Below are 24,488 nucleotides of genomic sequence, written 5' to 3' on the forward strand. Positions count from 1 at the left end.
AATATGTATACACTTTGCTACCATGTCACATTAAGTTTTTTGACAAATTGAATTTAAGTCTCACTAAATGTCAAATATGTTAGTGCGACAGAGTCCTAAAGTGGGTACATTATATTGCTCATGACTGTACACTATACACCTCTGCCTACCCCTCCGGGGATACAGGCGTGATGTTGTGTTATGTTTTTGAACTACCGATGTACAGTCATGAGCAATATAATGTAACCACTTTAGGACTGTCGCACTAATATATTTAACATTTAGTGAGACTTACAGTTCAATTTGTCAAAAACGTTAATGTGACATGGTACCAAAGTGTATACATATTAATGCTCGTGACCGTACCTATTCAAAATCTTCTTCTTAGTTTCGGAAGTAAGATTATCTGGTTTAGTAGACAAAGGACTGATTTGCAAATAGACCTGCCTTATTTGAATTCTAACGTATGTATTCAGGTCTCCTAACACGCACATATAGGTAGTTTGTATGAGAAGCAATACTATCATGTTCCACTGTTTTTATACCTTAGTTTCCTTTTCACGTATGTTGCGTAGTTTATTAATAAGATTTTTTACTAATTTGAAATGAAATACACAATTGTATAAGAATTATTTGGCAAGTTAATAGAGAATGTCGATAAAAATAGGGTATTTTTATCATTTATATTGACTGCATCGTTATAATTATTCATTGCTGTCGCAGGTTACCTTATTCAACTCTTAAGAAAACACAAAGGAAGACTTAATTGTATTGATTAGTTAATAATACTTACGTCCGTTATTTAAAAAGTCCAGACGTCGCCGCTGAGAGAGGGAAAAGAAGCTGCAAGAAAAACCTCGGCACGGTATGTTTTTTACTAATTTATTGTAGGAGTCTTATAGGTCGATGATACTGGCCCTGTGTGGCTTAGTTGTTGTGAGATAAAGATACCATAGACAAAATGTCAAAATGAACTAGGCTTATAGTACAGAAATAGACTAAACAAAATTTGTGATTGATTCTCTATTAACTGGTCAAATGAAGAACCCGCAGTGCCAATACTAGTACAAGGTATACAATTTGTTACCGGGCGCCATTCGCCAGCCAATTTACTAGTCAAGAGTATGTAAAATCTTGGTATTAAAACAAGTGATTATTCAAGATCTTCCTAATACCGACATGAAAGGCTTTGGAACTTTAAATCGTGAGATTTCCCTCGATTATTTACACAATTATTTAGCACAATTTATTTCTTAGGGTGAAAATTAACCGTAATTATTGGATTAGGATTTGTAAAAGTTGCTGATAGATATGTGTATAAAATAAGCTCGAATTGGATTCCTGTTCTGTCAAAAACAAAGACCGTTTTATACCAAAAGTGGCGAACTAACAATCATTCATTCGCATGCGAGTCTCGATTACACATAGTTCGCAAGTATTACAAATTCTATGAAAACAACGTAAAGATAATTTCTTTTCGGGTGCTAGTTATCGATATGATAGATGTTTATTGCAACATCTCCGTCGATAACCCCAACCCAATACGTTTGTCAATTCCTGTACATATCTAGCATATTATTTTACATTTTAATGTTCTTCGCGACTGTTATTTATTATATTGATTATTAACTTTAGTTAATCGACTCCTTCGTAGGTTTTACGAATAGCTATTTTATTTTTTTAAGACTTATCGAATATGAATGTTGAAGGGTAACGATATCGACAATAGACACTGAATTTGGTTTGGGTGGTTGGATTTTTAGCTTCTGGATTTTCTTTTTTTTATTTGTGTATTTTTTAATCTGTTGATATTTGTGCCCTGTACTGAAGCCCTTGTTCGGAAATAACTCATAGAAAAGCAGTCTCAAATTATGCTTCATAAAATATTTATTAGCAATATTTGTAAATAATTTCCTTTTGTATAATGCAAAATAGACTATTATTAGTACGCTTTTTTACACGTTAGACTCGTATTTCATAAACAATTTGTTTATAGATTAATGATGGAATAAATTTTAAATTATTGACTGACAATTGTATTTTATTTTGTGATCCACATTTTAATTCTTATTTCCATACTATAAATATATTCCCTTGGGGTAATGAACGACGATTGATCGGTGAAAGGGCCGGGTCTCGTCATAGTACGTCGAGAAACTTGCAGAAGGATCGACAAATTTGGAGGAAAGAGCTTCACAGACAAGAGCTTAAGTCTTGAATGAATGAATGGGGTAAATTTAAAACGATTATTCCATCTATTTCTACCAAAGTATTTCCTCCAGGGGAAATTGAATTCCATTAATTTCTACTACTCTAATCCTATGCTTTATGTAATGGTAATGGTGCTAATTCCTGCAGACACCATCTAATTTTAAGTTATACCTGTCATTGGCAGGCATAAAATTTATGGAATACACGTCAATTTTAAGCAGAATTCTTAAAACAACCGTCTAAAATTTTACATCAGCCAATAACCCGATAGAGTTAAGTAGACAGCACGTCAAACTGATTACAATACCAGCGATCTCGCCTATTTTATTCGCTGGCGTTATTCATTCGTTTTAAATTTATCTTGTTGACAATCATCCGTCCCTTTCTTTTTCGGCGGATAAGAAAATTACAGGTAAGTATATATAACTTAATATAAAATTTGGAGGTGTCTGCAGGAATCGGGGCCACTAACCGTAATAAATCAACAGACTTTATGTAAATAAATGTCGACATGACGGTACTTAACAAAATAGAATGTTCTAATGTAGTAGAATGAATGGAAATTTAGACCCCTGGGAGAAATAAAGTGAAATCATGGTATTATAAAACCAGGTATGCTCAATCCTATGAAAAGCCGCCATTGCTAGCCGTTTGATGACGTAAGTGTCACTATTAAAATGGCCAACATTCCAAGAACTTAAATTTTATTACTGAAAATGAAGCCAATTACTAACGTAATTATTGTCACCCTGAGTTGTCACCTGTCATATATATAAAAATCTTTATAGATGACGTCACCGCGGTTAACCTTGCAATGTCAGCTGTCACTTGAGCATACCTGGTTTGACGGGTGAAATAACCAGATTAAAACAACCAAATTATTTAACAAAAATAGCTTTATTACAAAATATTGTTTCACAATCGTTACTTCAATTTATTTTCACTTAAAATAAACAACAAAAACATGCTTATAATAAAGCTTTATTATTTTACTAGTAAATATCGCACTATACACTTCGTTCTCAAAAATATCATTCACTCATTCATTCACACACATTGACCTAAACCGTGGTACCGCTCTGCCTTTAGCATACCGGATACACACACAAGAATTAATTCATAAATTCGGATACATCATCATTTGTCAAAATTCTGCTTCTTGGACAATACAGGTATGATATGATTGATGAAAAGTTGACTTGAGCAAGTCCCGTACTTTCATTTCTTAGCAATAAACTGCAGTCTTATCCGCTTGGAGCAGTTAGCGCTCTGACAATCTAAATCACAGCCTTGACGCAATAAGTTTGATGGTATTTGAAAGTTATACTACATAGGGTGTTAGTGACATTGCAAAAGTTTGAGGAATGATTGAGCCCATGATTCTGAGTTGATATCAAGTACAATTATTTAAAAAAACACAATATCATGAATTTTCCCAGAGGAAAATTCCATTTGATATCAACTCAGAATCGTGGTCTGAATCAACCCCTTCAGTATTTGTTTCACTAACACCCATACATACGTACTTGTATTGCTACCTGTACGGGGTGTAAGTGACATCATAACGAAAACTAAGGGGATGATTCAGCTCATTATTCTGAGTTAATATTAAGTGGAATTTTCCATCACATAAATATAGAGTTTAAAATAATTTAAAAAACCAAGAAAAACATGAGTTTTGCGACGGAAATTTCCACTTGACATTAATCAGAATCATTTATTTATTTATTTGTACACAATAAAACAGACACAAGAAACATACAAAGAAAACAGATAGTACAGGCAAGCTTATCCATAAAAGAATCATGGTCTGAATCATCCTCAAAGTTATCGTTACGATGTCACTAACACTGTATAAAGCTTTAAAAACACTAAGTACATTTCATATATACATTTTAACTAATATAGACCGATATTTACTAGTGAAACAAACTGTTTAGTTTCATTAGTTAAAAATTCACATTTACGAACGTTACATTTTCAAATGAAGTGATACCGAGCTGTAGGATAGTGAGAATGCTATGTCAGGATAATGAATGGGAATTTGATTGTTTATGGTGTGAAAGGAGGATGGTTAATGAATGGGTAAGGCAGTTTTAAAAAGTAAGAGAGGAGAGTTTTTGGTGCGATGTCGGTCGGGTGAGAGGATTTTGTTTTAATATAAGATGGTGCAATGATTTTTGTAAAATATAAGGAGTAAAGACATTTAAAATATCCCGTGTTATTTCTATATCCCACAATTTTTAAATTACACGAATGCAGTTCATAGGAACCCATTGATTTGGAATATTTGTAATAATGCCGCTGACGTTTAGGAGACACATATATGCAGCACATATATTGCACTTAGTTTATTTTTTAACAACAGGTATACACGAATTTTTTTCACGGCCTTAAATACAAGTTAGAGTTTACGCTTATGCAAATCTTTTGGGGTCAAGTTACAATTTTATAAAGCACTTGTTAGGAGTCTTTGAGAGTGATATGGCAACATTGTCCAATGCCAAAAACAAAAGATCCGTTCTCTGCCTCAAATAAACGTAAAATTTTCAATATATCCACATCACGAGCCAGTTTCGCTTGAAACTGCGAAGATATCGCCGACAAGTACAAAATGCATCTAACGTCTGTAACCTGAGATTGTGTTATGTACTAGTATCGAGGACTATAAATCTGGAGGCGTACCATGAAGTCTTTGGACCCACTTTAGATTGTCAACGTGAATAACTAAGAACTTGTCTTACTAGTTCATGTAAAGCAGCAGTTGACAGTAATAGTCGATTAGTCGTCGGATTTGTCGAGCTGGTGTCCTGAGCAGAGCGATTCAAACTCTTCATTAGTTGATAAGGTAATGGTAGGCTTTGAGTTCGAGGTAATTGTCGATTAGCTCGCGGATTTGGTCGAGCTGGTCGCGGCGGGGGCGGCGCCCGGTCAGTGCGGCGGGGGCGCCGGCTTCATCTGCTTCTGCTGCTCCAGCAGGCGCTCCAGCGGGGACGGGCCCGGCCCCGACCACAGCGACTGCGACTGCTGGGGGAGAAAGCATAACATAAACATAAACAGCCTATATACGTCCCACTGCTGGGCACAGGCCTCCCCTCAATCAACCGGAGGAGGTATAGAGCATACTCCACCACGCTGCTCCACTGCGGGTTGGTGAAGGTGTTTTTACGGTTAATATCCGGGACCAACAGCTTGACGTGCCCTCCGAAGCACGGAATCATCCAACTTTTTCAGACAATCGGGTGATCGAAGCCTGAAAAGTCCTTACCAAACAAAGGACAGTCTCACAAAGTAATTTCGACCATGTCCCCATCGGGAATCGAACCCGGACCTCCAGTTCGTGAGCCTGACGCTCTAACCACTAGACCACGGAAGCGGTGGCTGTGTGAGGGAGAAAGCAGTAAATATAAAATGAAAGACACATTTTAGTGAAGGTATCTGGTGCCTATTCTCGCGCGCGCTTAACCCAATTTTAGTCGGACAGTTCAACTAGCGCCGTCCTTTACTTACAATAAGTGCAAGAAAGAGATAGAGCTAGTTTCAAACTTGACAAATTAAGTCGGCGGTTGCCAGAATAGGCACCATTGCGGGACTCAATATCGGAGTTCCTGCTTTGTAAATTTACAAAAGTAGTAGACGCAGGGGGTTTAAGAAATAAACAGATTTACATGTATAGCTTATACGTTACAATGCTAGCATAGAATAATGAATAATACTACTTATAGAACGGCAACTCTCCGCTCCCCACCAGCGGGTGAGCTAGATTTACCTCATCCCCCTCGAACCAATGTAGACCAAATGTTAAATGCTGACCAACTGCAAACTGTAATACCATTTTTATTGCAAATAAATGATTATGATTATGAACATACTTTAGCCTTCAACCGTATGGCGTCAGTCGTCACACACAAATGCGCATGTATGATAACGTCAATGTGTGGTGTCTGTGTAAAACGAGGTGTTTTGTATCAAGTGTCCGGGGTGTGTTACTGGGTGCGATCAAAAAACAATGGTTAGTGATGACGGGTGCTTTATGTGAAGTAGTGACTCAAAATTTAGGAAAGAACGCTCTTAATCCATCAGCCATAAGAATACTATATACGTCCCACTGTTGGGAACAGGCCTCCCCTCAATCAACCAGAGGGGGTATAGAGCATACTCCATCACGCTGCTCCACTGCTAATAGCCGGGATCAACGGCTTAATATGCCTTCCGAAACACGGAATAATCAGGCGATTCAAGCCTGTCTCACGAAGTGATTTCGACAATGTCCCATCGGGAATCGAACTCGGACCTTCAGATAGTCTAACGATCTACTAGACCACAGAGGCTGCCATAAGAACCCCGCCACATGACTGTAGTGGTTAGTTACCTGTTGCGGGTGCCTCTGCGCAGCGCCCCACGCGCCTGCGTCGGGCGCGCCGCTGAACAACGAGTACGTGTTACCGGAAGAGCCGCTCGGGGGGTCCACACCGCCCTGCTGGAAAATTCACATAATTATACATTTACTTAGGTGCCCCATACACCTACAATAATATTGCACAATATATCTGAATGCACAATATTATTGAACGTTTAGGGATAGTATTGAAACATTGCACAATGATTGAACAAAAGATATAGCGAGCTTTTTTATTATTTTTATTGGGCAATATTTTTTTTCTTGCACTGTGTAGGCTTAACATTGCGCAATATTTTTCATTTTAGTTTTGGGAGCGATCGCGATCGGTCAGTCACGGTATTATTTTTGCCGCCAAAACTTCGTCGTCAGACATGTTGCTCGCACGAAAGTATTGTTCAGACTGGTTTGTCAATTTTATTGAGAGAATTTATTGAACGTGGAATCAAAGGGGTTATTCAATATTATTGCATAATTAAAGGATTGTACAATATTATTGTAGGTGTATGGGGCGCCTTACACAATGGTGCTGATTCCCGTACATACATAATATAGACATAAACAGCCTCTATATACGTCCCACTGCTAGGCACAGACCTCTCAATCAACCGATATGAAGCATACACCACCACGCTGCTCCACTGCGGAAAAGGACGGAAAATCGACATGCTTAAATTTACGGAACACACGTCAATTTTAGGCAGGATTAAAAAAACCCTCCCAGTCTTATATTGGCCAACAACCCGATAGAGTTAAGTTGACACGTGAAACGGGTTACGCATATCAGCGAGATGCCTATATAATTCGCCTGGGTTATTCATTCATTTTAAATGCTCCGCATCGGAAAATGGGGTGATCAGCCTGTAATGTCCTAATCTTGAATGTTGTGGCTTATTGACATTGCACACTTACAATATTGCAATATTGCTTTTTAGGTGAATTGCTTCTATGCAGCCTTTTGAACCCCTCAGATTTCATACAAAATAGTACTAGAAGACTTTCATAAATGTATATATTCATAACAAGGTATTGAAGTTATCTTGTAGAATTCCACTTACCCCCATGTGATCCAAATTCTTAGCACCTCCCATTTCGCTGGCACCACTCATGGGGTCGTTGAAGGTCATGTTCAAGTTGCGCTGCTGCATGTCGAGCACGTTGTTGCCGAAGCCCAGCCCGCCCATGTCCATCAGCTCCTTGCTCTGGTAGCTCTGCGGCTTGTCCATCATCTTCATCTGCAACGGCTGGTACCCCAACTTGTTATTAAACTGAGGGTACATCGATGAGTCATATCCAACTGCAGGCGCATAAGACCCAAAATTGTTTAATGAAGAATTAAAATTCGGAGACGACACCAAATTCTGCAGCGTCTGCATCTGCGGCTGCCCGATCGCCGTCTGCATGTAGTTCGGCGGAGTGATCAGACTCTGTGCCTTATCCTGTCCTATGTTAGGGTTTGGCATCTGATTGAAAGATGACATGTTTGGGTAGGGAGTCGCCATGTTCGTGGCCAGGTGCGGCGAGTAGAAGTTGGGCTGGATGTTCATCGGGGCGGAGAAGCCCGCGTTGAAGTTCGGCGGCGGCTTCTCGGGCGTCCACCAGGGGTTCGGCTGCTGGTACGTCTCGGGCACTGGCGTGCTAGTCATCCAGCTGGGCCGCTGCTGCGCGTTGAACAAAGAGTTGTTACTTTGGAAGTTTTCATCTCTGAACTTGTTGTCATTGAACTGGTTGTCCTGAGCGGTCTGCCAGTACCGGTACTGGTTCGCGAACCGCGGCGGCAGGTCGTTGAGGAAATTCTTCTTGTCGCCCGAAACCTGGTACTTGTGGTTCCCGAACTTATGTCCGTCTTGGAACAACTCTTGTCGCGAGTTTTGCTTCTGTAAGGCGGCAGTTCTGACGTCGATTTCTTTAGGGTTGACGACGGGGAGCCTGATTCCCTGGTTGTTGATGGTCGTCGCTTGCGGGTAGTTTATGCCGGGATTGTACGTCAAGCTGGGGCTTTGTATGCCGTAGCTCTTGGGGAAGTTCATCCTCGGGCCTTCGACGTAGCCTTGCGCAACATTGGCGCCCCAGTTGGGCGACGGTTGGTCTGGTCGCTTCGGGTACGTCTGCTGCGAGTTCTGACTGGACCCTTGACTGGGTTTGACATCTTTCTTCTTTTCCTCCTCTTTCTTGGGCGGTTCGGGATCCGTGTTGACTAGATGCGGGTATCCAGCGGACTTGTCTTTAAGTGAAAGAATGCCGCCTGTCTTCCTACCTATAGGCAAGTTGGCGAGGGATTTGATAGCTTTGGGTTGGATCATTTTTGGCTTGTCCGTGTCTTTGTCAGCGGTTTCTGAAGTCGAGTCCGGTGTTGGTGGTGGCGTCACGAACTTCACCTAGTAACAAAACAATGATTAATAAGCATCAAAATTGCTTTCGTTAGCCCATTGTGTTGGGATTCCGGAATAGTTAAGGACTCTTTACTGAACGCGGTTTCTAAAGGTTTTTCAATTTCAAAAAATATTCGTCTATTGTCTGTATTTATTCTTAGTATTTGGCACATATGACGCGAAGATTGTCTACTTTTCGGGGTAAATAATTCGAATACTAACTTGTTTATTAGTCTCCTCTTGTTTCCTCATGATGGCAGCCATGGCGATGTTGACGCGCGGCTTACGGGCCTCTTTCTTGTCTTCGCCCTTCAACTCCTCGCTGGTGTCTCCATCCTGTAAAAGATGCAATTACTACAGAGGTTGGAGGCGAGGTGGTGTCCATCGGGTATCGAGAAGATTCGCGTGCCTCGACTTTTGTACCACGAAGGTCTTCACAGAATGTAGGGACGTTTGGTAGAGGCAGCACATGTCATGTGAAACGAGCGATGGTTGCGTAAGGAATGCATATTCTTTTTGATACTCTGTCATATTTGTAGAATTTTCGTACACTTCGTCGATTTCTTTTGAAGCAAAATCAGTACCGGCAGTTTTACTGAAGCTTACTCTCCTATAATACAAACCACCCCCCTAAACAACGGGGGTTTATAACTTACATATTTCAACAACTTACATCATCCTGAGTGTTGGCTAAGGCCCGTTCTTCTCGCGCCCGCTCCAAAGATCCTTGCGGTTTCAGGATACCGACGCGTTTCTCGCGAACTGTAGATTTTAAAACAATTATTATATCCATATGGAGACAAAGTGTTAGGAAATATAGACGTTATTAACTCTGTCTTCTAATTCAAAGCAAAAAAGTTGGGACCCAACATTGGGAGACCATGCGGTCTAATGGTTCACAATTGATTGACGCATTTCCCCAGAAGAATCTGAAGTTTAGTTCGCGGATCATTCGAACCGATGTCTACAGTCTTTCATTTGAATAGGCTTATACTGCTGCGTATACCCCTGAGGGTATGACAGTCTGACCTCTTATTTAGAGTGGAAAGGAACCACTGCTTAAGAACCTGCCGAAGTCATAACTTTTGCATCGAATAGGGAGACGAGAGTACAGACAGATAAAGACATCCAAACATACATGCGACATTTAGATAAATAGACACTGCTTCCATTTAACGGCATTCCAAGCAAATTAAAGGGAAGGGAAGGAAGTCGGTCTAAGTACTCCATCCAGAACAATCTAGAACAGCGAGGGACAGAGAGCATTGAAGTAAATATAACGGGGTGGCCACTTAACCTCATAAAGTCGACACTTCTAGGCACAATAGTTAAACAAATGAGTTTGGATTTAAAAAGGACATTCGGTCTTCCGACATTAAACCGAATCCAAAGTAACGGGCATAAAACAGGATATTTTTTTGCTTTTCCTCCCTTGCTTTGGAATGGATTATCCATAAATAATGCGGATACGTTGAACTTTGTCCTGCTTGATGCTACCGCTACTTATCGTGTCTAATTGAGAATCTAAACCATCCGTGCATAGATTTACTACTACCGTAGATTGAACATTAGCGCTCAAAAAGTGGGACGCAAAGTTACTGTTAATATAGCGACGTTGGCAGTACTTTACCTCAGTGCGCAATTAGACGCCGAACTGGCAACACGGGGAAGTGCGTGGTACAAACTCGCAAAAATAGAAGCTCAAAGCGAAAAGAGAAGGATGGAACATCATATTTCGAATAAGTAATGACATTGTGCATTTTATCATAGTATAAAAAGTTTAATTTTCGCAGTAAAACCCACCAACATTATTATTTTAGTTTAAAATACATTAAAACAAGTACTCCCGGTCAATCCGAGTTGCAGTATACGTATTAAACCGATGCGTACTTTCTTAATTTGACACGATTTTATTGAATGTATATACCGCTGTGTACGAATATATACCTAAACAAACGGCAAGTTTTCGCCGCATTTTTGTATCAAGCGCTGCTTCTACGGTAGTGGTAAATCTATGCATCCGTGGGCCCACTAAACGCACAGAATTTTGTTTACCAATATCCGTCGTGCGAATTTCGAGTGATTGGGAGATTTCTAGTGGCCACCCTGTCATAACTGTATCCGTGACATTCATTCCTTCCATAGACGAAGACAGACCTGTATCTTGGCGGTCCAATGTCCTCGAATCTGTCGAATCTGCCGAACCGAAGTAGCGGCATGAAAGGTAAAATTATGATGCATTACCGCATGTTAGACAGCATTTTGGATCGTTGTTCCCTAGTCACACTACCAACTCGTGACTAGCGGGGTACTATGCTTTGTTCGGTACCCCGAGAAACATCCTATGGCGGCAGCACATCCTCGCCGCAAATAAAATAAAGGTTGATGAGGTTGCCCTGATGCCGGGCAGCAGCGGTATCAGTACTGGTTGGAGGCCGAGGAAATGGATTCTGGTAGGGGTCTAGCTAGAACATCACCGATTGAGAAATTGGTCGGTGTACTGCGGAACGGAAGGCGATTGGGGCAATCACCGTTCTACACGCCCTATCTTTGGAGTAATGAAGGTGATTACTCCACCGACAAGAGCGCAGCTCTTAAATAAAAGAGAGAGAGAGAGACAGCATTTCAAGTACGCTGTTATCCCTTATCTTATATCTTCGACTTTTTCGAGGAAAATTCGATTACGTTGGTCTAACAGAAGGGTCGGTGAGTCGTGGGTACTAGTTCATCTTGCGATGGATGGACCTTATATTACGTTGAATTGGAATATTGTTTCTTTTTATCTCATGTGAGTTGCTGTCAAATACCCTTTTGAAGTTTTCAAGGCTAGAGTGAATAATTTGCTGGGAGAGCATGTTCCGCCTTAGGCCACCTGAGATTGTGGTCAAACGTGGTCAAAGGAGTTAGTGACACCGTAACAAAAACTTTGAATGACAATTCAGACCGTGACTCAGGGTTGATATCAAGTGGAATTTTCTGAAAATAATTTAAAAAATAACTATAATTGTCACGATTTTTCCGTCAAGAAATTCCCCTTGATATCAACCCGGAAAGTTTTCGTTACGATGTCACTAACACCTATACATATCTGTAGGTACTTGTACGGGGTATAAGTGATATCGGAACGAGTGCCGATGATGAGCTGAATCAAAGCTTTCGTTGCGGTGTCACTAAGACCCTGTATTTTAAAAAAGGGAAGAAACAAGTACCTTTCTCCCGGAAGTCAGCCTCTGAGATGACGATGGGCGGCGGCGGGTGCGCGGCGTCATCGTCGCTGTCACCCTCCGTGTCCCGCGGCGGGCTGCGCGCCTCCGCCCCCTCGGCCTCCGCTCCCGCGCCCGCCCCCGCCGCCTGCAGCTCCGCTAGCGCCAGGGACAGCTGCTCCCCGCCGATAGATGTCGCTGTGAAGGTGGTCTTGTTGTCTTCTTGACTGTGAGGAGATATTTATATATTTAACTTTGTGTTTGGAGTTTATGGTAAACTAATTTGTTTGTGTCCAGCAGCGTGGTGGAGTATGCGGTAGCCCAGTTGGAAGAACGCTTCACTCTCACTGTAATGTCGCAGGTTCGTTTCGACATCGTTTTTCGGATTTTTGTTTGGAACATCAGCGGTGAAGAAAAACATCGTGTGGAAACCCACATACACGAGAAATGCGTTTCGGAGGTATGTGACCTAACCTGTATTGGGGTGGTTTTCCCTTCCGTGTTGGAAGGTCAGACAGGCAGGCGCTTCTTTAGAAAATCGGACTTGTCAAATCTTCACTACCTAATCTTCTGCAGGTTAGGTAAGTATAATAGTATAACCCATTCATTGACTTCGCTTGTGTCAGGTAGTTGGTATATTAGGATGCCTCACGTGTAGGAGAGGTGGTCGGGGCACATGTCAGCCAGCTGGAGCCCCAGCTGGTGCAGGCGGCGCGCCCGCACGCGGGCCTCCAGCTCCGGCTCGTTGCTGAGGCACGTGGGGGACACCTCTATACACCTATGAACACAGTTTGAAAACTTATAATAGGCTACTCGTTCGCGCGCGTAATAAGTAATGCGCGGGCGGCGACAGGGGCGGCTGAGGCGCGGGAGGGCGGGACACATCACGTTCCACACAGCCTTCGTAGTCTAGTGGTTAGAGCGTTAGGCTCACGATCTGGAGGTCCGGGTTCGATTCCCTCTGGAAACATTCTCGAAATCACTTTGCGAGACTGTCCTTCGTTGGGTAAGAACTTTTCAGGATTGAATCACCTGTTTGTCCGAAAAAGTAAGATGATTCCGTGCTTCAGAGAGCACGTTAAGCCGTTGGTCCAGGCTATTAACCGTAAAAACACCTCCACCAACCCGCGTTGGAGCATCGTGAGGAGTGCTCCATACCCCCTCCGGTTAATTGAGGCGAGGCCTGTGCCCAGCAGTGGGACGTGTATATGCTGTTTATGTTTTACACATCACGTTCATAACCTTTCATTCCCATATGTATGTACAGTCATGAGAAATATCATGTACCCACTTTAGAACCCTGTCGCACTATCATATAAGACATTTAATGGGACTTACGGTTTAATTTGTCAAAAAAGTTAATGTGACATGGTTTCAAAGGTATACATATTAGTACTAGTGACCGTATGTACTCGAGGAGCTCGGTGGCACAGCGGTTAACGCGCTCGGTCTGCGATTGTTGAAGTTAAGCAACTTTCGCAAAGGCCGGTCATAGGATGGGTGACCACAAAAAAAAAGTTTTCATCTCGAGCTCCTCCGTGCTTCGGAAGGCACGTTAAGCCGTTGGTCCCGGCTGCATTAGCAGTCGTTAATAACCACCAATCCGCACTGGGCCCGCGTGGTGGTTTAAGGCCCGATCTTCCTATCCATCCATAGGGAAGGCACGTGCCCCAGCAGTGGGGACGTTAATGGGCTGGTGATGATGACCGTATGTACTCACTCTGTATCGTCCTTGTCCGAGTGTCGTGTGTCCCAGGCGGCGTGGTTGGGGAACCTCAGCACAGACAGCGCCGGCTCCAGCGGCAGGAAGCCGTGAAGCTCTTCGTCTTCCGGTAGAGGGACTGAGTCGTCTGTGACATATACAGGGTGTTAGTGACATCGTAACGAAAACTTTGACGGATGGTTCAGATCATGATTCTGAGTTGATATCAAGTGGAATTTTCCGCCTAAAAGTATGGAACTGAAAATAATTTAAAAAAAAAACATGTATTTTCCAGGAAAAACTCACAAAAATAAGTGACATCGTAACAAATACTGAGGGGGATGATTCAACTCATTATTGTGAGTTGATATCAAGTGGAATTTTCCATCGCAAAAGTGTAGAATTGAAAATAATTTAAAAAAAAAAAACATGAATGGCTGCCTTTTATGCTTTTCTGTATATGCTGTCCTTATATCTGTATTTTGTGTCCATTGTGCTCAATAAAGTATTTTATCTATCTATCTATGAATTTCACTTGATATTAACTCAGAATCATGGTCTGAATCATCTCCCTCAGTATTCTTTACGATGTCACTAACATTTACAACAACTTGTATTTCTTTTGTTAAAAAGGCTACCTCAAAGTAATTCACTTAAAAAACCAATATTGCACACATTTATTTGCATTGCGCACTTGTTTTTATATGCGCAAATGTCAAATTACAATATTGCTTTTTTAGATGAATTGCTTCGATGCGTCCTTTTTAACCTCCCTGGTCGTTCTGTGTATACGTAGCGACTCACACTTGTCCGTGACCCTGGCGGCCTCGTCGGCGAGGTGGTTGAGCGCGTGCGCCAGCGCCGGCCACAGCTGCGGCCGCGCGCGCCACGCGGCCCCGCCGGCCACCTCGCCCCGCGCCGTCACCCACTGCAGCCACACCTTCACTGCGGGGGACATACATTACTCTAGGAGGGGAAAAGTAACGCTGACAGAGCTGGCTAGTCGTAGTAGAAGAATCTTCAATTATCTATTACATAAACGATATACGTCACGCATTTTAGCATCGATTGGAGTATATTCTCTCAAAAAAAAAACCTGCAGCAGCAGTGAGTGTTCACAGTAGCCCATGTTAGACTCACAGACGGGCAACGTGTGAACGGCAGCAGCAGTGAGTGTTCACAGTAGCCCAAGTTATACTCACAGGCGGGCAGCGTATGAACGGTAACAGCAGTGAGTGTTCACAGTAGCCCATGTTATACTCACAGGCGGGCAGCGCCCGGGACGGCGGCGCCGGCAGCGTGTAGGCGGGCAGTAGCAACGCCAGCACGGCGCCGCACGCCAGGGACTCGGCTAGCGCGGCCGCCGTAGCCTCGCCCTCGGTCAGCGCCGCCGACTCCGCCGGGAGACCTTCGGTTGATGACTGCACCAGCCACATTATCACTACCGCCATCTGCCGGGGTGAAAAAATATGTTGACGTTACGTAGCTTCCGGTAGATTAAAAATCGTATATTTTCAATGACAACACTTATTAAAAGTGGAAAACAATGGACACTAATCCGTGTAACCCGCGTGTTTCTATTATAATCCATGTTCGAAGAAAGTGTGGCTTATTTATTTTTTGCATGTCACATGGTAAGAATTACAGGGGGGTTCAAATGGCCACATCGAAGCATTTCATCTAAGAAAGCAATATTGCTATTTGACATTTGTTTGCATTGCGCACTTACAAATTTGACAAATTTGACATGCGCAAATGTCAAATTGCAATATTGCTTTCTTAGATGAATTGCTTCGATGTGGCCACTTTAAGCCCGCCAGTTCTTATAAATAAATATGCACAAACATGAGACACCCGTACATCGTATGGTCACGGGTTCGAGCCCCGGTTCGGGCTTTCAGTTTCAACCAATTAATGCGACTGTAAGATTACTTTATGTAAAAAAGCTTATTATAAGATTAATGACTACCTAAATGATAAAAATGTCTGGTATTGAATGTGTTCCTCTAGTTATTAAATAACTTGTAATGTATATCCTCATTGGTTTTTAAAAGATGTGTTGCTGTTGCAGTTTCTTGTCATTTCTTCTCCTCAGCCTTAACACCTTGCAAAATGACGTAAATTCAAAAATGTTACATTGACCTTCAACAAGTTTATCCATGATAATTACGTTGAATAAATGATTCTGATTTCTGATTTGGAAATCATGTTTTGTTTTGATATCACGTGTCTTCCAGGATGTATGCCCGGTTAATGGCAACAGGCTCGACCTCTATTACATGGGACATAAACATAGTACAAGTGATACTGACGAGTAATACCTCTGCCTACCCTTCCTGGATACAGGCGTGACGTTGTTATGTTACGTAAATTAACACGATTTTGGATTAGTAATTTGTGATGTCGAAATCACTTTGTGTGGAATAGAATAGAAAAAGTTTATTATAAAAGGACGCCACACACAAAAAAAAAGACAACAACATCATTGTGAGATCATCTCTGTGAGACTGTCCTTTGTTTGGTAAGGACTTTTCAGGCTTGAATCACCTGATTGTCCGAAAAAGTAAGATGATTCCGCGCTTCGAAGGGCACGTTAAGCCGTTAGTCCCGGTTATTAGCCGTAAAAACACTTCCACTAATCCGCAGTGGAGCAGCGTGGTGGAATATGCTCCATACCCCCTCCGGTTGATTGAGGGGAGGCCTTTGCCCAGCAGTGGAACGTATATAGGCAGTTTATGTAATTTGTAAATCATGTTATATAAAACAAAGTAGGTCAAAGGTCAAGGCCAGAGTGAACAGGCACCTTCTGGGCGAACTTGCTCCATCTTAGGCTTCGTCAATGCCTTCGGGCAAGTCTGTGGCCAAGGGCAAACTCGTCAAAGTTAAAAAAAAAGTAGGTAAACGAAGCGACAGTGAGTTATTACAATGTGTAACATACCTTGATGAGCGTCATGGACTCGAAGCTGTCAGTGGCCACGAGCGCCGTCAGAGCAGAGTTAAGGGAATTCACTAAACTCGATGCCGTCTCCAGTCTAGAACATTACATACACCGATTTTACATCATTCGATCATTTGTCAATCATGACTTAGGATTCTAGCATCGACCTTATCATTAGTATACTGTGATCGTTATTTGTAAGATCGTATGCTGTTTGTCAAAATATTGTCGGAAGATTGACCACAAACCAAACAAATGTCAATTTTTTAGATGAATCCTTTCAATGTGGCCTTTTTAACCGCTCCAGTAGCTGTAATGGGCTAGTTTCCAACTAGACAAATCAGTGACTTTTACTAAACATCAAAACTCGAAATTACTGTGGAATTTGTATGAAAACCCAATCTGTGACGTCATGGAAAAACGTGACAAAATGTCGCACTTATTATTACGGATTTTTTTATTAAAATTCATAAATAAGTTAAATCGAAAAAAGAAAATATTTGTCGTTAGGTTGAGATCTGTCTTTCTTTAGTGATCAGAATTTTATAATTTATCTTGATCTTAGTATACGACTTAATTCTAATCAAAGTATAGGGACTTAGTCTTCTCTTCTTCTATCGTGTGGGTTGTGAGGTGAATGACCAGCCTCATCAATCCTGGTGTCAGGGTTACTATTGAGCCGCCAAAGGCCCCTGACATGGCTCATGTAACTACTTACTTACATTAGTAAGGAGTAACCGGGACTAACGGCTTAATGTGCCTTGCGAAGCACCGATCATCTTACTTTTTGGACAATCAGGTGATCAGCCTGTAATGTCCTAACCAAACACTTAGTGGGATTGGGAGGTATAAGTAGAATACTTGTTTAACTGTAACAGAATACTCACTGTTCGACGGTGTGTATGAGGTGCAGGGCCCGTATGAGCTCGGTGACGTAGGAGTGCGCGTCGAGCCGCGCGCAGGCCGCGGCCGCGGGCGCCGCGCGCTGCGGGCTCACCCCCGGCAGCACCGGCAGGTCCTTCGCCTCGCGGCTGCGGGCACACCACGCTATCTTCTATCGTGTGGGTTGTGAGGTGGAGTACCAACCACATCAACCCTGGTGTCAGGGTTACTATTGAGCCGCCATAGGGTGACATGGCTCATGTAACGACTATTTCCATCAGGATGTAGTAACCGGGACCAACGGCTTAACGTGCCTTCCGAAGCACAGATCATCTTACTTTCGGACAATCAGGTGATCAGCCTGTAATGTCCTCACCAAATTAGGGACCACAAAGCATTTTTTGTGATACGTCTCCACCGGGAAACGAACCCAGGACCTCCGGATCGTGAGCCCAACTCCCAACCACTGGACCACGGAGGTCGTTAACCACGCTATTATACTATTATATCATTATCAAAAATTATATTAAAACCTGTGAAAGCCCTGTTCGAGGCATGGTATAAGAAAACCAAGTATGCTCAAAGTGACAGCTAACATTTCAAGGTTAGCCCAGTGACGTCATCTCACCCTGTGTTGCCATTTCGTAAAAAATAAATTACCCACGACCATTGATTTTATATGAACTTTGCAAGGAAATTAAGAACTTTTAGCAAAAGAGTTTATACAGTTTTAATGGGTTTTTTTTTTAAATATATGAATATATGACAAGTAATAGTAATTAAATACATTAGTCAGTAATTCACTTAATTTTCAATAATAAAATTTACGTCCTTGGAATGTTAAAGACACCAATTTAATGGTAACACAGTGATAACACTAACGTCATCAACGCCCAACTGGGCACCCTCAGGCCTGTTGTCTTAAACGTTGTACCGGGTGAGAGCCTTCAGCGCTCCCCATTTGTCCGGCCAAGTAGTTAATGCCATCTGCGGCAAATCTACAATAAGTCACGTCAAAAAAAAAAAAAAAAAAAAACAGACTTATATCGTAGTATCGTGGGTTCGGGCAGCGTGCAAGCATCCTAGGAACTGGGGCCCTACTGGGTAAGACGAAGCCTATTCAGATTGGAGCAAATCGAACATTGATTTAGATAGATAGAAAAAATCTTGATTTGATTTTGTCGTACCGCGTAAGTAACCAAGATGGCGATCCCCGATTCGTGACGTCACATGAAGTTCGCTAAGCCGATGGAACGAATGATTTCAGTACTTTTGACACTTCATCGGTACCGGCTAAGAAATCGATGTTCGGCGCCCTGTTTAATATGTTTATACGCCAGTACGAAATCATATATCATCATATATGTGTTGTGTTAGATATTTAATGTATGATCCTTCGTACATACATAACTCACGTCTGTTTCCCAGTGAGATGTGGCGGACCCAGCTAGTTGATCAGCTAGTTACGCTCATAACCAACAGATGGCGCGCTATCATTCAATGCAGTCCTAAAACGCGCTAACGAAATTTGCATAGCACGACACATATATACAACTTTCGACATAACACCGTTGGATCGTCGAGCCCTAGTCTCAATAGCAAATTGTGGCTAGCGGGGTACTACGCTCTGTTCGGTACCAAAGGGCCCACGCAGCGATAGGGGTAAGCAGAGACTATATATATATATATATATATATATATATATCCTCGCTCCGGCGGATCTGGGCTGTCGGAGCCTAAAATGAACGGTTAATTATTGTGTTCAATAGAATTGTATATTCACCGCAACACCGTTTAGTTGTATATTTAGCGTGAATTTATTTGAAGAGAAGCGTTTACAAGATCTCGACGCAAATCCTATACTCAATTCGCTATATTGTGTGCCGTGTGACCGGACCTTCAAGTCCAAGTTCGGTTTCGCCAGCCACATCAGAGCCCACCACAACAACGACCCGAGATAGATATTTAGGAGTCGCCGTCGCTGGATACGGTTTGGACGACATGATGATGATATTCACCCGGCGCTGGCGGCTTGCAGCGTGCGCTGCAGGTTGGCGGGCGCGGGCGGGAAGGGCGCGCGCACGAGCAGCGAGCGCACGTGCCAGTACAGCGCGCCCAGCCGCCGGCCGCGGCGCCACGACACCAGCGCCAGCTGGTTGTACGGCTGCCCCGAGTGCGCCGACACCACCAGCGCGTGCCTGCGGGCGGGGCGCACTTGGTATCATTATTCCGCATGGCAAACAAAAATAAAATATCCTGAGTGGATCATATATCCAGCTTAAGCTCCCTTAACCAAGTTTCTGCCGCATCCGTCACACAATGCAGCCCGGCTATGCCATCTGGGAACCGGTGCAGAGGGCACTCGTTCACTATGTGAGGTAGGGTTTGATCCGGGTGACCACATTCACAGTATGGCGACTCCTTGGAGCCCCATTTATGTAAGTGATGGTTTGACTTTCCATGGTTGGTCCTACATCGGTTCGCAGGGCGCACTGCTTCATACGCACATAACATAACAATAGCGTACATAAGTCTCGTCGAGCATAGGTACTCCACCACGCAAGTGTTTTTACGGCTAATGGCCAAAACGGCTTAAAATGCTCTCAGAAAGACTAAATCATCTCAATTCTTCGGACACTCAGGTGATTCAAGCCTGCAATGTCCTTACCAAACAAAGGAGAGTCTCAGAAAGTGATTTCGATAATGTCGTCACCGGGAGTCAGATTGCGAGCTCAACGCTCTAATCACTAGACCACACAGGCGTCATACAAAATTATTCAAACTCAAACCCAAAAATATAATCATTCAATTGGTAACATACTCGAAGTTGAATTTTTGGCGAACGTCTCATCCGCCTCAGAGTCATACTTTAAATTCTGTTCTAAACAGACAACACCAAAAATACTGATCGATTAAATCGTTCGTAAGAAATAGGTACATTCATTCACATGCACATTTGAATACAAACTTACCTGTAGAAAGTATGCGCGACCCTCAGCTGCTGGCGATACCGCGCCAGGTCCCCGAGGTGCACGAGGCAGTGCTGGCAGATGTACCGCGCCGCCGCGGGAGCCCCGGGCGCCGCCCCCGCCGCCGCCGCGCCTGCGCTTGCGCTCCAGCCCTCCACCCAGCCCAGCAGAGACGCGCGACGTCTAATGATACAACAAAATGTTTGGACTAATCTATCTTTTTATGTTTGGACTAATCTCCAGAACCACATTACGAATTAGCATGAGGTTTTTACTAAAACTCGGTGAAAATGGGTATTTAGTTCAGCTATCAATGGATGTATTCTGACTACTATTCCAATAGGCTAGTTTCCATCTAGTCAAATCAGTTACTTTTTACTAAAGTCAAAACACGAAATTACAATGGAATTTGTATGAAAAAGCACTCTGTGACGTCATAGGGTAGCTTAGAGCTTGACGCCAAGCACGATTAATTGAAAGCCAGACCACCTGCGGTTAAAATTGCAACATTGCTTTCTTAGATGAATTGCTTGTATGTGGCCATTTTAACCCCCTGATCGCCGCAGGTGGTCGGGCTTTCAATTCATCGCGCTTGGCGTCAAGCTCTAAGAGCCATTGATGATCAAAGTCATGAACTTTGGTGTGCACGTGAGCACACCATTTAAATATGTATAATTGATCGCCGTAGGCCGATCGTCGTGGTAGGCCGTGGGGTGGGTAGAATACAAATAACACTTACCTAAAAGGCAAGTCTAGTTTGAATGTGGTGCAGATCTGATGCAGCAGACAGAGGTAGAAGCCGGCGGCCGCTTGAAGCACCCACGAGAGCATCGCCTGTCCCTCGCCGCGGAGAGGGTTCTGCACAACACACCATATTGCACATAATTTTATAATAGGCCACTTGACAACCTAGTCAAATGAGATACTGTTCACCAAATGTCAAATCGAATTTCTTTGAAGTTTGTATGGAAATACTGTCATGTGACGTCATCAATAAAAGCGGCCAAACATCGTACTCATAACTTAATTCATAAATAAAATTCGAAAATAAGTCGTAATTTAAAATCAGATTGGTTTTTGATCATCTTAGACTGGCTTCTATTTCCAGTATTATAATTTATTCTTGTCCCAGTCAAATAATAGGGATTATTCATCTTCAGAAGAAGAAGAAATAGGGATTATTAATTTTATGTATTTGTTTTTTCTTTCTCTTGATGTCATTGTATTGTTGCTGTGTGTAACATACTTTAATAATAAAATATTCTTATATCCAATTATGTAGCAACTCATAAATGGGTGCTTCGAGTTGTAATATAGATGAATAGAAAAGGAAAACATACACATATTGAAACTACTGTAAAATATTATCTTATTGAAATATAATCATTTATTGTTCTGAACTGGTTGTTCTATTTAATACATAATAAAATAAACCTTTATTGCTGTTACTTATGTTATTTACATTTTAATCTAATTACCAGTACATTATAAAATAAACTTAATCTGTTATTTAAATCAACTGTATCGGCGAACGGTTGATGATTTGCGTCAGCTTGTCTTTCGACAAAGGCCTCCTCTAAAGATTTCCATCTGGTTCTATCCCTTGCTATTCGGGTCCATAATGGTCCCGCCACTTTTTTGATATCGTCTTCCCAACTTGTCATCTGTTTACCTCTACTTCTTTTAGCATTTATTGGGTACCATTAATTTGGTCCATTTCTCTTTCTCATTTAATTTTTACATAATAAATTTAATACATAATATAACATAAACAGCCAATACACTCCCCACTGCTGGGCACAGGCCCACCTCCTCACGCTGCTTATTTATTAATAGATATATTTACGTAAATAGTAATTAAATCCTAGGATGATGAACCACAACTCGGTTCCTTGCTTTTGTCTCAGGATTTGTGCTGTGATGGGTATTTATAAACGTGAGTTGAATCTGCTTACCTTTCTGTCCTTGGATATGGCTTGCAGCGCCTCAATTTGCTGTTTAAAGCCGATGTTCCATAGGTCCTGCTCAACTTTCTTGTCCAAGGCATAGTCCAAGTCTAGCACAAGAACCTTTTGATAAACCTAAAAAAAAGTTTATGTGAAATGTAAGATACTTTGTGATTGTCAATATTGTAATGATATGCTGGAATATTGTAATGATTGTCAATATTGTAATGATATGATGAGCCTTTCCCAGGTATTCTCACCAAAGAAAAATCAAAAGATAATACATACACAGTCAATTAATATATAAATGATAAACTAAAATGAATAAATTTTAATAATATTTTATAAATTAAATCATAATAAACATATAAAACAATACTTAAAATATAAGTGCAATAATATTGTTAAAATATAGTAAGTATAATAAATACAAGTTGTATCGCTGACTAATAATTAAGTATGTTGTCCTCTCTACCAGTTGCAGTGCCCTTACCGGGTCCATGTTGATACTAAAATACTTACTTCTGTATTTTTATAACACCACAATTTGTACGAACATATGGTCGCAATAAAACATTTCTATTTCTACATAAACTCACGCCTATTTCCCACCAGGGTAAGCAGAGACTATAAAATTCCATTTGATTCAATCCTGACACACTTCTATTGCTACCTCCACATTCATCAATTATTCAGAAATTTCTTCTTCTAGGCTGCCTTTACCTGCCTTAGAATAAATTTTCCCTGTAAATGTCTTGTGAATGTGTGTGTAATAAAGTGTTTTAGTATTATTTAAGTTTTTAAATATTTACTTATTACATAAATGACTTCATAATGGTAATATTGAAACATGTATTTTTAGCATCCTTTTTTCTTTTGTCTGAGTATTAAACTGCTACCACACTATGTAGGAGTATTTTTTTTTGTCATGATTCCTGCATCTCTCCGATAATGGGTGAGGGATGAAAATCAGTGTTGCCTTATGGGCAAATAACTTTTATGAAACAAATAAAAGAGAAGGTGCAGGTCATAACATATAAGGAGGTGAGTTTGGCGGGAAAAAAATACTCTCTTCTTCCCGCCAAACTCACCTCCTGATATATTACGAGAGAGAGAGAGAGATGCACCTTTTGCAACTGTTGTTGTGTGGCCCAAAGACTGCGCTCTTGTAGCATTGAAGTTCCACTCTTGAATTTCAATATCTTCTGTTTCAACTCATCTGCCTCCCTGTAAGTAAAATTAATTTAGTTTTAATGAATACAGTGGATTTGAAAAAGATAACTATAGAAAAGATAAGATACACTACAGAAATGCAATTATACAAGTAGTTCCCAACAGGCAAAGGTATAGATTATTATTTATTTAATTTTTTTAGGTTATGGCAATGGGTCACTGGAGTATAGATTTTCTATAGTAAAAAAAAGTCCCGGATTGATGCAGAAACGCATTCAAGGATGTTATTGGACGTCATAAGTTTAATCAATATGCTATTGAACTTTGTCTAACAGGGACAAGAACCAGAGGTCAGAGATAGAGTCTTGACCTACTCCTAGTTACTGCAAGGAATATGGAATTACGACAACGTCAAGAATATGAATATTGTGCCAGTTTACATGCAGAATGACTAATAAAATAGTCACTATTTTAAAGGTTAAGAAAGTAAATATAAAAGACAACAATTTATTATACTAACCTTAACATTTGTACAGCGGCGTTTAAAACCATTTTGATAGAGGCTTAGAGCCTCAATATTTGTCATAGCATTAGGGAATAATTCAAAACAATATTACGGAATAATGGAAGAAGGAAAAATTCTAAAAACAATCGAGATCCATGCACTGCTGTCAAATAAACTGTCAAAGTTTTGACATAACAAAATCGTTGCCT

At 41.5% G+C, this 24,488-nt stretch overlaps 1 protein-coding gene across 2 annotated transcripts; it reads right to left on the bottom strand.

The window, feature by feature from the left end:
• Window positions 1-3,068: 3,068 nt before the first annotated feature.
• On the bottom strand, window positions 3,069-24,449 carry LOC126379971 (nonsense-mediated mRNA decay factor SMG7-like). 2 transcript variants are annotated; one of them, XM_050029027.1, is made up of 18 exons: window positions 24,295-24,449; window positions 23,729-23,828; window positions 22,611-22,736; window positions 21,395-21,513; window positions 20,659-20,838; window positions 19,705-19,884; window positions 17,692-17,835; window positions 16,805-16,898; window positions 15,131-15,317; window positions 14,671-14,811; window positions 13,885-14,014; window positions 12,817-12,942; window positions 12,171-12,391; window positions 9,635-9,723; window positions 9,184-9,297; window positions 7,648-8,967; window positions 6,563-6,667; window positions 3,069-5,217 (listed from the first exon to the last, which is right to left on the bottom strand). In XM_050029027.1, exons 1-18 carry the CDS (start codon window positions 24,324-24,326, stop codon window positions 5,122-5,124), a joined length of 3,504 nt encoding a protein of 1,167 aa, XP_049884984.1. In that variant the 5' UTR covers window positions 24,327-24,449; the 3' UTR covers window positions 3,069-5,121. The 2 variants fall into 2 exon arrangements, with proteins under 2 accessions (XP_049884984.1, XP_049884976.1); XM_050029019.1 differs by having other exon boundaries at window positions 6,563-6,670.
• Between the last annotated feature and the right edge of the window lie 39 nt (window positions 24,450-24,488).

The sequence above is a fragment of the Pectinophora gossypiella genome, chromosome 3 (genome assembly GCF_024362695.1).
Source record: "Pectinophora gossypiella chromosome 3, ilPecGoss1.1, whole genome shotgun sequence".
In the NCBI taxonomy this organism is placed as follows: domain Eukaryota; kingdom Metazoa; phylum Arthropoda; class Insecta; order Lepidoptera; family Gelechiidae; genus Pectinophora; species Pectinophora gossypiella.